The sequence below is a fragment of the Anthonomus grandis genome, chromosome 5, assembly GCF_022605725.1.
Source record: "Anthonomus grandis grandis chromosome 5, icAntGran1.3, whole genome shotgun sequence".
In the NCBI taxonomy this organism is placed as follows: Eukaryota; Metazoa; Arthropoda; class Insecta; order Coleoptera; family Curculionidae; genus Anthonomus; species Anthonomus grandis.
Genome location: NC_065550.1, coordinates 7,006,325 through 7,023,837, shown reverse-complemented (window position 1 = coordinate 7,023,837; position 17,513 = coordinate 7,006,325). Strand labels below are relative to the sequence as shown.

Here is a 17,513-nt window from a genome sequence, read left to right as displayed (position 1 = left end):
CCCGAGGTGATTGTGGAGGTATATAAACACCACCAATAATGAACTTAGTCCCATTACACTGGCATAGAATCAGAATTTGCTCAATACGGTCCTCTTGAATAGAAATGCACTGTGATTGTATACTATCACTGACAAATATCAGAATACCACCTCCACTCAACTTACTGCTAGTTCGATAGCTTCTGACACATCTTAAACATTTCTCAGCTAATTTTAAGATTCCGCTGCTCAGTTCACTTGTAGCTTTATATCATATGATTGGGACCTATTTAACTAAAAACTTAAGTAAATATTTTTTACTTTACTTTTTTTATTTATGAATGTTTTAAACTTACAGTCTTTACACACCTCACTTATTTTAGTACCTACTAAGCCATCTTTGGTGTTTTAAATCTAACAAACTTTAGAGACAAACCTTAGCCTTACGAAGCCTCCGAACACCCGCAAGACGCGTTTTCATTTGGAAGCATAGAGAAATGAATATTAAAAGAGTGTTCGAAAGGTAGCCTAACCTGATCATCAAAATTTAGTTCGGTTAGACCGCATCGAGGGCAAACTTCTGTCATAATTGTCATTAGATTATCGATTTTCTTACGTTCCTTGCCACCACCCACCTTCGCATCATCGATCGTCGCCATATTGCTTATTCCTTTTTATTTTGGCGTCCATTGGGTGTGTCCTTTTGTTTTTTCTCAATAAAAAATAGTTAAAAATGTAGCTTAAAGTCATTAAAGTGTAATTTCATCATATAGAAGCTTTTTTGTTGTTTTATTGTGTGGTTTCAGATACCTAGGATGGGGTAAGTGCAATTTTTTTTATCAAATAGTTTCCATCATGTTGTAGGTCACCTAAAATTGTTGTTTACCATTTTAAAACTGCCCTAATAATGTTATCACCAGGAAAATTCATTTTTAAATGCAAGGCACCTACTTGTTCTAATACGTACTATTGGCCTATTGAGGATTCATACAAAAATAAAATTTTCTTTAAATTTCCTGAAAGTGACATTATTAGGAGGTCCGAATGGTTTAAAATACTTGGTTTAAGCCCCCACCTCAACAAGGTGTTATTTATGTCAAGAGTATTTTGATGATATTTCATTTACTAGTACTATATAATATTATACATACTCGTTCAAGAAAGTGTGCTCTCCCAATTGCTGGCCCAAGTATTATTCAAAATGCCCCAGTACTAATTGAGGCAAGTACCTTGGGAAGATACATTGACTTTATTACCTGCTGTCATAATCCAGCAATCTCAACATAATGTTCAGAATGAACATAATTATGCTAGGTCACTTTTTACTAGGTCTGACGAAAGGTATCATCATCAGTGCTTTGCTGCTAGGAAGTGCCAAAAGCACAATAAGTGAAACAACTTCCATTCTACCAGGTCACTACTCAAGGAGGTACCTCACCTCAATTAGATGGGAGTAAGATCTAGGGATTCTACTCGATATTTAAGAAAAAGGACCGATGACATCTAGAATTTAGGGTATACATCAGTGTCAACTAATTTTTAATATCATACTCTTCATAAAGAATATTTTATTATAGGGTTAGTTTTTATATATTACCACTTCCCTAACATTTTTGGGTACCCTCTGTACAAAAAAGTAGGTAGTAAACGTAAAATTTTATTGCATATTCTTGAGAAATATAGTTCTTATGTCTATAAATAATTAATTTATAAATCTGATAAATTGTAATTTTTGTATCAGATCCTCAAAATGTAGAAAAAGCAAAATACATACGATGGACAGTGTTGTGCTAAAGCAGCACAAAAACAAATTGTATCAGGATCCCTTTTAGGACAATAAATTATAAACTTACTTTACAATTGACTTTAATTCTACCCCTACCCTTGTTAATTTGTTGATAACAGTCAAATTAACATTGTTAGTATCAAGCATTTAATTCTCAAAATAGGACTTAATATATTATACTTAACTCTCTAAAATATTGTCTTACATAATAAAATTGACCCATTAAATCTTTTTTTGATAGCGTATTAGGCTGTAAAATCTCTTTCGCATTCTCTAAAAATCAATGAAAAAGTGCATTATTAACAATTTTTTTTTTTGACGGGCGTTAATGCATTAACTTAACAGCTTAAAAGCAAATTTGATGAATTTAATGTCAAAAAACTAACGAATTCAATTAAAAAATGTAAAAAATAAACTTAAATTACATACATTATCACTCTCAGCCTCTTCAAAAATTAAATTAATACACTTGCACTATTTCATAATTTTTTAGAGTTTGTGATCGAGATTCACAGCCTTTACGCTGTTAAAAATTGATTTAATGGATCAATAATTTAAAATTTCGCGCCATTCTAAAATTTTGAATAGCACGCCTTTCATTTCTATGACGGATTTTACCGACTGTGACAAATGTCAATTATTTTAGTTCGGTTAGACCGCATCCGTGATGCTGCAATCGAGGGTAAAGATGGTGCCTACTTGTTACTATGGGATTGAACCCTCTTATACTTTTAATTACTCTATGTTTGGAAGGCTTATTATTGAAAAAAAGGTTATATGTCATTAATAAAAGTTGTTTTAAATTACTTAAAGAATATTGGAAAGTCAATATTTTTTAACAAAATTTAAAATTTTGGAAAAAAAATTTCTTTCTATTTGTTAGACGAAAAAAATATGGACTTTCCAATATTCTACAGGTAATTATAAAAACATTTTATTTTAACACTTTTCCAAAAAAAAATTAACCATTTTTTTATTAAATGAAAAATAAGATTTTCGCTTAAAAATCGAATCAATTTATACCCATCCCGCTTCATAAGCAGCGATCCTTCTCCGTAAAGTAAGTGGCGGACCCCGGGCGATTTATTCGCGATGTGTTACTATTATCTGATTTGTGTAGAATTTTGTTGATCGACGAAAGGCACAATTCATCGTCAGGCGTTCCATCTTCTTGGCTGATCTATTTACGTAATTCTAGGTAAACATATTAATTTAGGTTTGATTTTTATTGTCTTTTTGCAATTCCACAATCTTGCCTTTTGCTAGTGCGACGCGATGGGTCAATTTATGTGACTGTTGATTCATCTCCTATAATTTTTTTTGTCGTTTTTTGGTATGTTTTTGTTGTCGCTATTTATTTAATTATTGTTACTTTACTTCTGCACACCGAAATTTATTTTTGTGGCTTTAATTAAATCAAAAATCCAACCCCTAAATATTTGGAAAATTATATTAGAAAAAGCGGTAGTGTCGTATGATCTTTTAAATATTTTTTGTCTCTTACTTATCTATTATAAGAAAAATATACAGTGACCGTCTAAAGTTCCGCATAAATTCGATAAAAATTAGAGACATGATTTTTTGAGAAAACGCTCGGACCCGTCGATTTTTATTTTAAGTTGCGCATTATTTCACATAAATCTTTGTATACAGGGTGGAACAAAAAGAAAGATATACCGTCATCGGTCATTTTTTTAAATGGAATGCTATATTTTTTATTGCATTTATGAAATATAGGCGAAATTTCAAGCAAGTTTCGTCAACAACACCTTATCTCAAAACTCAACTGTTTCAGAAATATTTACATTTAACCAACAAGAAAGCAAGTAAGTAGGTCTATTTACAAATTAAGATAAAATGGAGGATAAAATGTTATAAACTGTGAAAACTCTTATTAATGTATCAAGTGTTTAAACTGATCCCCATTTACTTCTTGGCAGAAAGCAAGACGGTTTACAAACTCATGTAAAACACTATGAATTATTTCGGGTGATATACGTTTAATTTCATATATAATTTTATTTTTCAAATCTTCTACGTTGTTTGGCTTCTCAATATAAACTTTACTTTTCAGGTACCCCCATAGAAAATAGTCGCAGGAATTTGGGGCTGGTGACCTGGCTGGCCCCTCTATTAGCCCTCTTCGTCCTATCCATCTTCCTGGGAACACTGTATCCAAGTAATTACGAACATCTCGAAATAAATGTGGCGGTGCACCGTCTTGCTGAAATCACAAATTATCTGTCGGGACAGCAGGGTCTTGTTCGTCTGGGTATAGGGCAGCCAAAGCAGGGATAAGATCTTCTTGAAGAAAATTCAAATAGCGTTGTTCTGTTAAGTTTTCTTCAAAAAAGTATGGCCCTATTACTTTATTTTCCACGATACCAGCCCAAACATTAATAGATTTACGGTACTGTGTATGTAAATCTATTAATGTATGAGCCTCAGTTGCCCAGTGTGGATTTGACACTGACCAGTACCGACAATTTTGCAGATTTACGACACCGTTTAAACAAAAAGTTGCTTCATCCGAAAACAAAACTCGTAACACAAACTGACGGTTATTATTGCAAATGTTCATCATTTGCTCGCAAAATTGATTTCTTCAATCAGGATCGTCCTCATTTAATTCGTGTATTAGTCTAATTTTATAAGGGTGGTATTCATTTGCTTTTAAGATGAGTCTTACTGACGTTCCGGCTATATTATTATCAACTGAAATTTGTGAAGTTGCATTGTTTGAATTTTCTTCGACAGAGAGCAGAACGTTTAATTTTGTTTCTTTAGAAATTTTTGGACGACCTGATCTTGGCAAATTCCTAACATGATCTGAAGTTATGAATTTGTGCTCTATTCTACTAACTGTTGACTGAGAAATAGGATGGTTTAGATATTTGGCATTAAACAGTTCACTTACTTCTTTTTGTGTGCGCACTCGATCCCCGTACCCTAGCATCATCAAAATTTCAATTCTTTGGGTTTCCGTTAAATTAGCCATAATTTATTCTGATAAAAACTATTAATTTTCGAACTGACAGTAATATTCCAAAATGGAGATTCTTTACCAAGTGCAACCATGGAAATAGAAACAATTGGCAGTGTTTATAACATTATTTTTATCCTCGACTTTACCTTAATTTGTAAATAGACGTACTTATTTATTTTCTTGTTACTTAAATGTAAATATTTCGGAAACAGTTGAGTTTTGAGATAAGGTGTGTTATACGAAACTTGCTTGGAATTTCGCCTATATTTCATAAATGCAATAAAAAATATAGCATTCTATTTAAAAAAATGACCGATGACGTCATATCTTCTTTTTTGTTTCACACTGTATACAAAAATTTATGTGAAATAATGCGCAATTTAAAATAAAAATCGACGGGTCCGAGCGTTTTCTCAAAAAATCATGTCTCTAATTTTTATCGAATTTATGCGGAACTTTAGGCGATCACTGTATATCAGTCTGGTATATTAAAATTTACAGTGTCATTAAAAAATTTTTATATCAATATTTTTTTTTAATGTTTGGGCATAGAGTGGCAATCTTAATATTTTATGATGATTTAAAATGAGTCACCAAGCGTTTTTTTTAAATAAAATATTTCTATTCTTGTAAATATCATAGAAGAGTACGCAGGATATTTTACAAAGAGCTACTTGCTTAAAAATCTGTTAAAAATTTATTTTTGACGTAGGATAGGAGTTAATATTGTTATTCAGTCATAGTTTTTAATGGCTAACATAACAAATTTTTATAAATTATAGATATTATACATTCTTTATACCTTCATATAAATACACGGAGATGTTTTTTTTTAATTAATATATTTTTAATAAATCTGCCTTATTTTATAGTGATATAATTGTGGAACATGTTAAATTTGGTAACGAAATTCTCAATAAAAGATACAATTTTAAAAACTTTGGTATGGGCATGTTTTTCACAAAAAAATCGTTTTAGCAATTAAAGTCGGATAGAAAATACCATAGTAGGAAAAAGAATATTTGACGTTCCACACTTGTTCTCTTAAATATTACAAAATAAATATATTTTTTTTGGATGCTCGATTGCGAATATAGAAGTTAATATATACTTGATGATTTGTGAAAGTCCGTGGAAGTCAATGGAGGTTGCAGCGAATGAAAAAGCCAAAATTAAGGAAAAGAAATATTGATGAAAATGGAATACATACCTTGCATTGCCGTTGTAGCTGATGATATTTGGTCAAAACGCTCATACAATGTGAATTGTGATGAGAGGGCAAAATCACCTTTTTAGGAAAATTATAATTGTAATTTGTTTACAATTTGTACAATTGAGGGGGGCCGAAGGCAAGGGGTCCAAGTGGCATTTTTTCAGAAATCGATCTAAGTGCAAAAACTGAATGGTGAAACATTATTTTATATCATGGCAAAGAGAACTAAGTGCGTTTCAATACTAGTGCTGCTCTCTATGAACTGTCGAGAAAATCAGCAGATTCAGTCGCCCGTATTGTTAATTGGCATAGGGAACTTAGTGCGCTTGAACCCCTTTGCCACTCAAGTATCTATGACGTTGATATGGACGTCGCAAATCAAAATAGTTCACAGTCTTTTTCAGATTCAGAGGTTAGCATAGCAGAAAGAGAACCTCAAGCAAGTATATCCAAGAAACGAACACGAAAAATAGCACAGTGAAAGGATCCGAAGCAAAACTAACACGTAACTTTGGCCAAAGGTACGTTGGACGGCGGGGTGAAGTTCATGAAGCAAAATCAGTTAAACCGTACAATCACATTTGTAGATACAAATGTAATGAACATTTTACCGAAGAAGTGCGCATGTCTATATTTTCAGATTTCTGGGATCTCGCAAAGAAACAAAATGGTTGGGACTTGCAAACTTCATTCATTGTTTCATGTGTTTCTAAGCATATTCCTAAACGACCCAATCGACTTGCAGTTTCTCAAAAAAACGTCAGCACAATCATAGCGTTGAAAACTTATCGCGTTTGTAAGCAGTTTTTTTTGTGTACGTTGGATATTTCTCAGAAGAGGTTCTATAACGCTGTCAGTAAACATAAAGAAACAGGAATCGCCCATACAGATCAAAGAGGTCGTCATACTCCTGGAAATAAACTAAGCGAGGACACTATCAATTTAGTGAAAGAGCATATAAATTCCTTTCCTAAGTTTATTAGCCATTATACAAGAAAGGATAACCCAAACCGTCTCCAGAATTAAATATTTCAAAAATGTACAGTTTGTATAAAGACTTTTGTTCACAACGACGAACAGATCCTGTAAAAATCAGCAAATACCGTAATATTTTTAACACTCAGTTCAACCTTAGTTTTCACCGGCCTTACACCGACACTTGCTCAACCTACGATATTTTAAAAATCAAAATGGATGCCCTAGATCCAGGTTCTGAAGAAAAGAGAGCCTTACTCCGCGACCACGAGATTCATTTAAGGAAAGTGTCTTCTGTTAAATCCTTGAAGAATCAGGGCACTACCTTAGCTAAAGAGTACCCCCAAACTCGTAGTGCCATATGTTTTGACCTGCAAAAAACTGTACCCACTCCATTTGTTGCATGCAGCAAAGTGTACTATTTACGTCAACTTTGGACATACAACCTTGGAATACATGATCTAGCTACTGGTACTGGCAACATGTATATGTGGCATGAGGGAATGGCAGCGAAAGGGTCTCAGGAGGTTTTATCATGCCTAATCAAATATATTGAATGTCTGCCACCAACTATTACCCATATAGACGCTTTCAGTGACAACTGCGGCGGACAAAATAAAAATAAAAACATAGTGAAATTCTGGAGCTGTATTGTGCAACGTAACCACATCAAAAGCGTAGATCATCAATTTCTTGTCTCGGGCCATTCGTTCATAGAGTGCGACCAGGATTTTGCCCTTATAGAAAAATCAAAAATGAAGTTTACAAACATATTTACTCCTGATGATTGGATCCATTTTGTGAAGGCGTTAGTCGCAAATTTATTGTGGTTGAAATGCAGCCTCAGAATTCTAAGTCAAAATCTCCAATGGATAGCTACATGAAACCAAACATTGTAGGCCTTAGTAAGATGCAATGATTGCATTTTGAAAAAACCGAACCTTACAAGATGTTTTATAAAGAAGTCTACAACCAAGAAATCGCATTTAATATAATGGACCTAAAACAAAAATATACCACTGGACGCCCAAGGAATCAGCCAACCACTGTAGCATTGCCAAATTTGCATGTTACCCCACCAAAAATCAAACAGGCTAAGTATCAGAATCTCTTGCAGCTACTACCTTTTGTTCCGCCTGTCCATCAAAAATTTTACAAGGATCTGTTATATGCAGGAAAAACCTCAAGGCTTCAACAACAATAAATTAATGTCACCCAAGAAGAGGACAAAAAAATTGAAGCACAAGACCTTTAAGTAGATTATAGAAACTTTTTTTGTTGTTGTTTATATTTATGTTAGAAGAAAAAACACCACTGTTTTACGAATATGCAAAGTTTAAGGGCATTCAGAACAAACACATTTAATTATTTCTCTGAAATAAAAATAACAGAAAAAAATATCTCTGAAATAAAAAAGCACTTTTAGAAATATTCGATTTAATTGTACTATACGAGTACAGAACGAAAAGTGTTAAAAGTATTTCAGTATTTTTTTTGCGAATATTTTTGTTTTTAGACGGTCCAGATTCTTACGTGTGTCTTACTCTTTTTACAAAAAATATTTTCCCGTGGAGTCTACGTCTCCTCGAATCATGAATTGTGAAGTCGAAAGAATATTATATGAATTTTATTAAAATTTTCTGTTATAACTAAAAAACATTTATTTTTTATCACCCTAAACGTTTTAGAAATGAGTTTTTCGGATATGAATTTATGAAAACATACGTTGGTATGAGCACAAATACTAAAATACTTGCTTACCTGCATCATAAATCTGCCAATACTTAGTACAAACTACTAACACCGTCCTCTGGTTATACGCACAGCATTGCAAACAAACTGCATTCAAGGTCCGAATCTGTTTACTTTCATTTTCATAAATAGGTTCAGAATGTTTATTTTCATGACCCAACAAAGTCCACACCTTCACCATCCCTGTGGTTGTTAATGCAAGAACGACATCATCTTTGCGTTTCGCTGGCCGAAGCACCTAAAAATGATAATATGTAAATCAACGATCATTCTACAGTGCGAGTCATACAGATTGGAAACAAAAAAATTAATTTCTGTACAATTTCAGGATATGAACAGATTTTAAACATTATTTAAAAAGTCAAATAATAAAAGGTCTACTATAAGACAAAATTTTTAAAAAATCTTCCAGTTCTTAAGGCACTCTATTGGAGATTTAACACTCTACTGGAGATTTAAAAGAAAATTTACCACTCAATTACAGATCACCTTGAAATTAATGTAACCAGAAGTTTATAAAAATGTATTTGTTATTTTTTTTTCATAAAAGACAAAGTCACCTGAAATCAAATCAAATTTTACTTAATCCATAATCGACGGTTAGTCTGTGTTTGCTTCCATACTTTAAAATAACAAGATGACAAAAGGCAACAGAAAATATAAATGTAGTGCTTTAACAATAATATAGACTCAAAACTATATAAAAACAAGAAAACCAATCAATAACCAACAAAATCATAAACAATGAATAACTTTTTTTTTACAAATCAACCTCACTACTACCTTGATATACATTTGATTCAAAAGCAACACTTTAGCCTCTTTAAATAGTTCTACTGTGGGTGACAATAACCGGTGCAAGAATAAATAAATACATGTCCCTCCCCATACACCATTCAATAATTTAATATTGATTCAACAAGTGTATAATATACGTAAGTAGTTTTTTTCATAAATTCTCTGAACAGATAAAACTTCTACAGAGTGTTACAGAATAAGATGCTGATCCTCAAGGATGTTAATCCTTGGGAAATTTTAAGAAGACAAGTTCAAATAACGCTGTCTCCTAAACTCCATAACTTTTAAGCTACAGTGTGTTGAAAGTTGTCACCCTTAGAAATTTAAGAGATCCTGTATAATATTTTTAAAAACTATTTTAATATTAAAATACCGCCAGACTTTTAGAATTGGAGTTGTTATACTGTAATGGTAAAATAATGTACATATGTTTATAAAATAAATAAATTTATTTTTTTTTACTAATGAATTGACCATGCATACAAATGTTTTTTTCTGCGGTAATCGCCTGCGGTAATGGGGATTATAAACATAGTTTTTATTTTACGAAAAAGCAGTGATGTACATAATTTTTTTTTTAAATATTTAATCTTCGTTCCTGGACGGACGCCACTGGTTAAAATTAAAAAATCTAAGTAAAAAAATGGCTGTTAATACTCAGAGGGTGTCTGTTAAATTTCATAAACATATCTAGAAAGTTAACAAAGCTATGATGAAGAAACGATTTTTTTTAAAGATTTTAACATCCTATAGCTCAAAAGTTAAGGGGTTCAGGACATAGCTTTAATTAAACTTTTCTTTTTAAAATTACCTAAGGATTACCACCCTTAAGGATTAGCATATTATTCTATAACACCCTGTATATTAATTTTCTTATTCTTGTTGAAACGAATTCGGCATGAGCACGCCATTATAAATTCTCGTCCAAATATACCCCTAAGTATTTCAATACTAAGTATTTAACAATATTTTGCCTTTTTTTATTGACTACATTGACATTAGATTTTCTGACAATTACTGGTATGCAAAATGAGTTCAAAGATATTGCTTGAAGTTCTACCATCAATTAAAAAACAAAACCTGACCCTAAATCGTAACTTTTCGAAATTTAAGATCAGAAAATTTTGATCAAACCATGCCTTTACCCAGTGCAATCCATTTTCCGCCTTCTAGCTTGTTCTCAAGTCTTTTCATTAATTTTGATAGCAGCATTATCGACAAAACAAACCACATCAATGTTAGGCAACACATTTAGCAAATCGCGTATGTAAATTAAAAACAGAATTGGACCAGGTACTGTACCCTGTGGCACACTGAACTATACCTTTCTCTGTGAGTTACTTCTGTCATTTATTTCTACACTTTTGGATTTCATTCAGATAATTTTTAAACAGATTATAAACACGTCCACCCATGCCTATGCTTTCCAGTCGATTCAAAAGAATTCGGTGTGTCACAGTATTAAAGGCTTTTCCTAGGTCCAAGAACACAACAATGCACTTATCACCAGTCATGAAACACTCATTGATGTGATCAGTCACACAGAGATCTACATCTTCAGTGCTATTTAAAGGCATATTGATCTTTTCCAATAATTTTGTTTTTGTGGGTAACTATTCAGTCAAAGTCTTATGCATTTTCCCAATAATTTAGAGATAGTACTAGTTAAAGCTACAGGCCTGTAATTATTGAGTGCTTTTTTATCCCCTGATTTATATAAAGGTGCAATTGAGTATTAAATTCCAGTGGAGTGAAAAATTGTTGGAAATGTACCTGTATTAAAGATTGGATTAATAAGATATTGTAATGGAGAAAGCAGATACACATGATATTTTTTATTAATTTGGCTCGTATTTTTGTCAATTCTGGATGCAGCATTCATTTACAGGTGGCGGATAGCGGAATGCCTTCCAGATATGGGTGGTACCGGTGAAATCAAATAACCGGGGCGGACCAAAACACAACATCGTCTGACCCAGAATGGGCGGCTGCAATCAGCATCAGTACTTTATGTTAAAAGCGGATGATTCACCGGGAAAGCAACGGGAAACTACCTAGTATCTAATACTTGCCCAGGACACTACAATGGCTTAAAATTAGAAAGAAACGGCCGTCAGTCCAGAGAGAGTACGTGGAATCCTCCAGTCAGCCTATAATGCCCCAATTATTGACTGGGATAAGGATCGGTACCTGGAAGATGGCGAGTACCATATCTATTACTCAGAAGATGGCACAACACGAAACAGAAATGGCGTGGCTATAATACCAAAAAAGGAAAATAGCTAAAGCGGTGAAACAGGATTTATACCCATATCAGACAGAATTGCACTGTTGAAGGTTAACTCTGGTGCCTTCTCACATGAACGTCATAGAGAGTTATGCAGCCACAGCTGAATCTACTGAAACAGAAATTTAACAATTTCTATCAGACCCCAGAAGGCTCATTAAAACACAGAAAAGAACATAAGCGAAATATCATCATGGGGATTTTAAGGCCAAAACAAAATAGCATACAGTTGATAGCGTTGCGGGAAGATAGGGTCTAGGCACAAGAAATGGAAGAGGACAAACGCTGATCCAGTGATGTCAAAAACGGGCATGGCACTCATCACATTTTTCAAACTACATCCCAGAAAGCTTTGTAGATGGAAAATTCTCGGACATACTCCAAAGAGAATTATGAAAAACCAAATTGGTTTTATTAATATAAACAAAACGTTTCAAAACTCTTATCACCGCCGAAAAAACATATCCGCGATCAGGCGCTTCTCGGACCACAATCTATTACTTGCAAGTGTGAACATATTATTCAAAATAATTCGTAAGAAAATGATTCCCGCAAAGGATATAAGACAAAGAAGAGCTTAATGAAAATACACTAACAACATAGAAGAACAGTGGAATGAAATGAAGACATCTATTAATTACCACATGAACATGTGAAAATCTGAAATTAAAAAAGGAAAAGAAATAAGAATGGACGACAGAGAATATATTGAAGATGAAGGAGAAACGACGAAAACTTAAAGTTTTAAATGGCAGTGAATACAATAAACCCCAAAAGAATATACTACGGAAAATAAAGGAAACAAAAGATATGTGATAAACACACATGGGCTTCAAGTTAAATTAAATAATATTTTAAAATCGGTCTACGAGTGGTGTAATTTAAATGATTTAAAGGTTAACATCATATAAGATTTATTATTTATCTAGATCTTTAGCCTTACTTAAGCTTATGGACAAAAAAAAACTATTTACAATCTACTAATCCTGTCCCACTTTAATTATTGTTCTAGTGTATTATTTTTATTAAAACAAAATGAGTTGTCTCGAATTCAAAAGTTGCAAAATAGGGCCATGCGTATAATACTAGGTAAACCAAGATTGACCTCAATAAAAGATATGTTACAAGCATTTGAATGGTCACCAGTCAAAGAGCATTTTCTACTCAATACGCTGACATTTGTCCATAAGATTAAAATTGGTCATGCTCCACAGTATCTGTTGAGTGTTGAGTAAAGTCACATTCTCTGCCGAAATACATCATAACACGCGATCGAGAAGTAATTTTTATATGCCTAGAGTTTCTCAAGAACGTGCTCAAAATTAATTATTTTTTAATGGTCTAAACAAATACAATATGTTTCCAATAGAAATCAAAACAATCAAAGGTATAAAATTTTTGAAAAGGGCTTGTGACCACTTATTTTTTTTTTTAAATTTCATGTTATGTCTGGTTTGTGTCTCGTTTTTTATTTGTAATAATATACATATGTTTGTGGTAATTGTATAGTGTTTGTAGTTGTTCAATTCTTTTTTAAAAATGTAATATGGTGATTATTAAGTAACCTTGTTGTATAACTTGTATTAGTTTTTAACTAAATAAACAATATAAACAAACTGAAAGATGTGTGCAAATTGAAACTAATTAACAACAACATGATGACTTCTACATGTACAAAAATATCTAAGAAATGCAGAACACTAGTAAACAACGCAATACCGGCATAAGTCTAGACCAGGTTTTGAGCAAGATTGAAACCAGACTGAAAAGCTGGAATGAATATATGCAAAAACTATTAGACGATACAATTACTTTAGAACTTAATAACCAACAACTCAATGACCAAATTAGACTGAAAGAACTTACTTTTATTTGAATATTAATTATGTGTAATAATACTATAACTGTGTGCAAACATTTAGCCTTTGTATTGTATGTTTTTATGTTTTTTTGTGTATCTTTTAGAGTTTTGAGGATGATCTCACAGAGATCGAAACGTCGATAAAAATATACAGGGTGTTTAGGGAGGAAAGGGAAATATTTTCGGAACATGTTCAGAAGGTCAAAATAAGATAAATTAACCCATATTCTATTTCTATTATAATCCGATTCTCAAACGTTTCTGAAGTTTTTTTGTAAGATTTTTTATTTTAAAAGCAATACAAACAAATACTACGAAAAAAACAAAACTCCACTAATTTAAAATGTTGTCGAAAATACCGCCACCAACTTCAAGGCAAGCTGCAGCACGTTATTGTTAAGTGCTTGTGTTGCACGTTTAATTGCTTGTGGATTGTTTTTAATAATAGATATCTGAAGCATTCAAAATTTGATTGTGGAGTCCTGCGGTTTCTACTGGTGTTTTGTATACTAGAGCTTTCATCCACCCCCAGAGGCAATAATCCAGTGGATTTAAGCCTGGTGACCTCGGTGGCCAAACTTGAGGTCCTTCTTTGCCAATCCAACGATCAGGAAAACGATTGTCTAAGAAATTACGCACTCGGCGACTAAGATGAGGCGGGGCTCCATCGGGTTGAAAATACATTCGGTGTCGAACAATTAGCTGAACATCATCCAACATGTGTATTAAATGGTCTTCCAAAAAGCGTAAATATCCTTCTCCAGTACGCTCATCTAATACAAAAAGAATAAACAACTGGTCATTCAGCATTCCACACCACAACAGTGAATCGATGTTGAAAGTTTTGTTTAAACGTGGCACGAGGATTTTCATCTGACCACCGATGTTCATTGTGTCGGTTATTACTTCCATTGCGGGTAAAATGAGCTTCATCGCTAAATAAAATGTATTTATGTAGGCCTCGATTTTGTTGGATGCATTCGAAAAATTGAACCCTTAAGCGATAATCACCCTCTTGAAGATGTTGAACCGGTTGAATATGGAAAGACTTAAGAGCAATCATCAGCACGTGACTTTGCCCGAAATGGATTTAACGCGCTTTATCAGGAAGGTGAGCATTTGGCAACAACGCATCTCTAAAGCGAAGCAAAACGCTGTTTTTCTCACAGCAGACGGGTCAATGCAGTGTTGCCAGACCTACTGTTTTAACAGTAGTTTTACTGGTTTTAGATGCAATCTACTGCTCTACTGTTTTTACGTTAAAATCTACTGTTTAAATTAAATAAGTACATTATCAAAAATTATGTAATAATAAAATAAATTATTTTAATACCTCTGGTATTTTCTATTTTACCGCGTTTGATGCTGCTCATCCCTATTTACCGACAGCTGATGGAAGAAATATGTTAACCGGGAAAGTCCCTATATTCAGTTTAATAGGTTTGTTTCGCAGCACGTTTTATGCAAAACCATTGGAGTATACATCTCTTATAATGCGATGGAGCATTTGCCAAATTTAATAAGGGGGATCTGTCCAGACTCGGATATTGCTAAACAAATTAAATGCGGTCGCTCAAAATGTACAGCTCTCGTAAAAAATGTTATTGGTAAACAACATGAGTTGGATATAATAAACATTTTAAAAGTCAAGAAGTTTTCGATAATTATCGATGAGTCAACCGATAGATCGTATAAAAAACATTTGGCAATTGTTTGTAGGTATTTTGATGACGACAGTATGAACTAAGTTTTTTAAATTAAATATTTTTATCCTTAAACGTAATTTAAAAAAATTTTAGGATTTGCGACATTTTCCTAACTTTGATACCCCTGCAAGACGCTAGAGGACAAAACATTTATGAAAAACTTATTACCTACTTTGAAAATAATAAAATACCAATATAAGAATCTAATCGGCTTTGCTTTGGACGGAGCAAATGTTATGATAGGAAAATACAAGTCTGTCAGAAGTAGATTGCAAGAAGACGTAGAAAATATTTTTTTAATGCGTTGTATAGGTCACAGTTTTCACTTATGTGCTTCAGCTGCTTGTGAAAAATTACCTCGAGGGGTTGAAGACATAGTTCAGACAAGAGATATATACCATTTTTTTTCCAATAGCCCCAAACGTGTGGAGTTACTTAAAGAATTTCAAAACTTCAACACAAATACAAAACCTCATAAGTTACTTAATCCTGCACAAACCAGGTGGTTGTCTTTGGAAAGTGCTGTGCTAAGGTTACTTGAGCAATATGACACGCTAATTTTATTCTTTACAGTTGCAGTAACTACTGAGCGACTTCTTACGGTGGAAAACATTCTAATAAAATTAAAAGATCCGCTTACAAAATGTTTTTTACAATTTCTGGAATTTGTGTTGCCATTTTTTAATAATATGAATAAAGAAATGCAATCTTCTGATCCAAAAATTCATAAAATACATGCAAATGTATGTACCATCTATAAAACAATGCTAGAATGTTTCATTAAAAGAGATATAATACTTTCTATGCCTCCTGAAAAAGTAAATTTTAAAAATCCCGAAAATTTCTTACAATTTCAATTAGAGAACTTATATTTGAGTGCCAAAATTCCCATATCTGAAATAAAATTAACAAAAGAAGAAAAACATATTTTACGCACCAGATGTTTAAGCTTTTTAATTGAAAGTTGCACACAAATAAATTCAAGATCCATTAAATATAATTGAAGGAACAACTCCTAGTATAGTTCCTTTAGCGCAGCACTTTCCAAATATGATCCAAGAATTTCTAAGCTAGATAATGACTGGAGGCTATTAAGAAATACAAAACTTGATTCACCAACAAGCACTAATATTACATTATTTTGGAGCTCTGTAAACAAAATTAAGTTTGGAGACAATTCAACGATGTTTCCTACTTTGTCAAACTTTGTTTTAAATTTGTTATGGTTGCCGCACTCATCTGCCAATGTTGAGAGGATTTTTTCCCAAATAAATTTAATGAAGACTTCTCAACGCAATAAGCTGTCAACAACTAGTATTGTAGGGTTACTCCATAGTAAATCTTATTTGTTAAGATCAAAAGGGAAATCATGTTTCAATTTTGAAACAAAAGAAGTAATAAAGCTTCACAATTCCCAAATGTATAAAAAAAATTGTAAACTTTCCGACTCTAGTGACTCAGAGTGACTAAGAATACCTACTCTTTTTAATTTTTAGGTTGGCTATTTTTTTTTTAATCCTATTTAAATATATCATTATGTTTTTTTACCGTAAAACTGCTATTTTGTTTAATTTACACTTGTATTCTAAATCAATAAAATCTCTACTGTTTAAATAGGCAAATCTACTGTTTTTTTTTTACCCTGGTTCTACTGCTAAGTAAAATTTCAATCTGGCAACACTGGGTCAATGTCACCAGAGATTCGTCATGAGGAACCCATTCCTGCATTTTTTAGTTTGCAAGCGGTTGGACTTTTTTGCGTTTCCTTACATACAAGTCGCACGCGTATTTTGGTATCTCACGACGTTTGATTCAGTTAAGAAAATAACATTTTTGTATTAGTTCAATCAAAATATCCTCATGTTCTTCTGGTAATACAGTTTATTCACTATTCAAATTGACGGATTTAATTTATTCATAAAAAATGCTTTTATATAAGAGGGTATTAGTATTACACATTTAGGGAGAGAAGGAATAAAATATAAAAATGTTTATAATTTTGTCTCACTTTCAAATATATGTACCTAAAACAGTTTTTAGTAATTAAGATATAAATAATAAATTAGAGACTTGTAAGTGACTCCCGTCAAAAAAGGGTAGAAGCAACCCTGTAGATGTAATGTACAGCCTTAGAATAAAAATCTAAATAAAAATTACAAAATAAAGATAA

At 32.6% G+C, this 17,513-nt stretch overlaps 1 protein-coding gene across 4 annotated transcripts in view; it reads right to left on the bottom strand.

The window, feature by feature from the left end:
* Positions 1 to 17,513, bottom strand: part of LOC126736883 (WD repeat-containing protein 7) — a 178,124-nt gene that overhangs the window by 140,808 nt on the left and 19,803 nt on the right. For all 4 annotated transcript variants that reach the window (XR_007660815.1, XM_050441490.1, XM_050441493.1 and 1 more), the window contains exon 5: positions 8,701 to 8,929. Coding sequence is in view for 3 of the 4 variants with exons in the window: in XM_050441490.1 (XP_050297447.1) it covers positions 8,701 to 8,929 (229 nt within the window). In the remaining variant the exon portion in view is untranslated. The remainder of the gene's footprint in view (positions 1 to 8,700; positions 8,930 to 17,513) is intronic.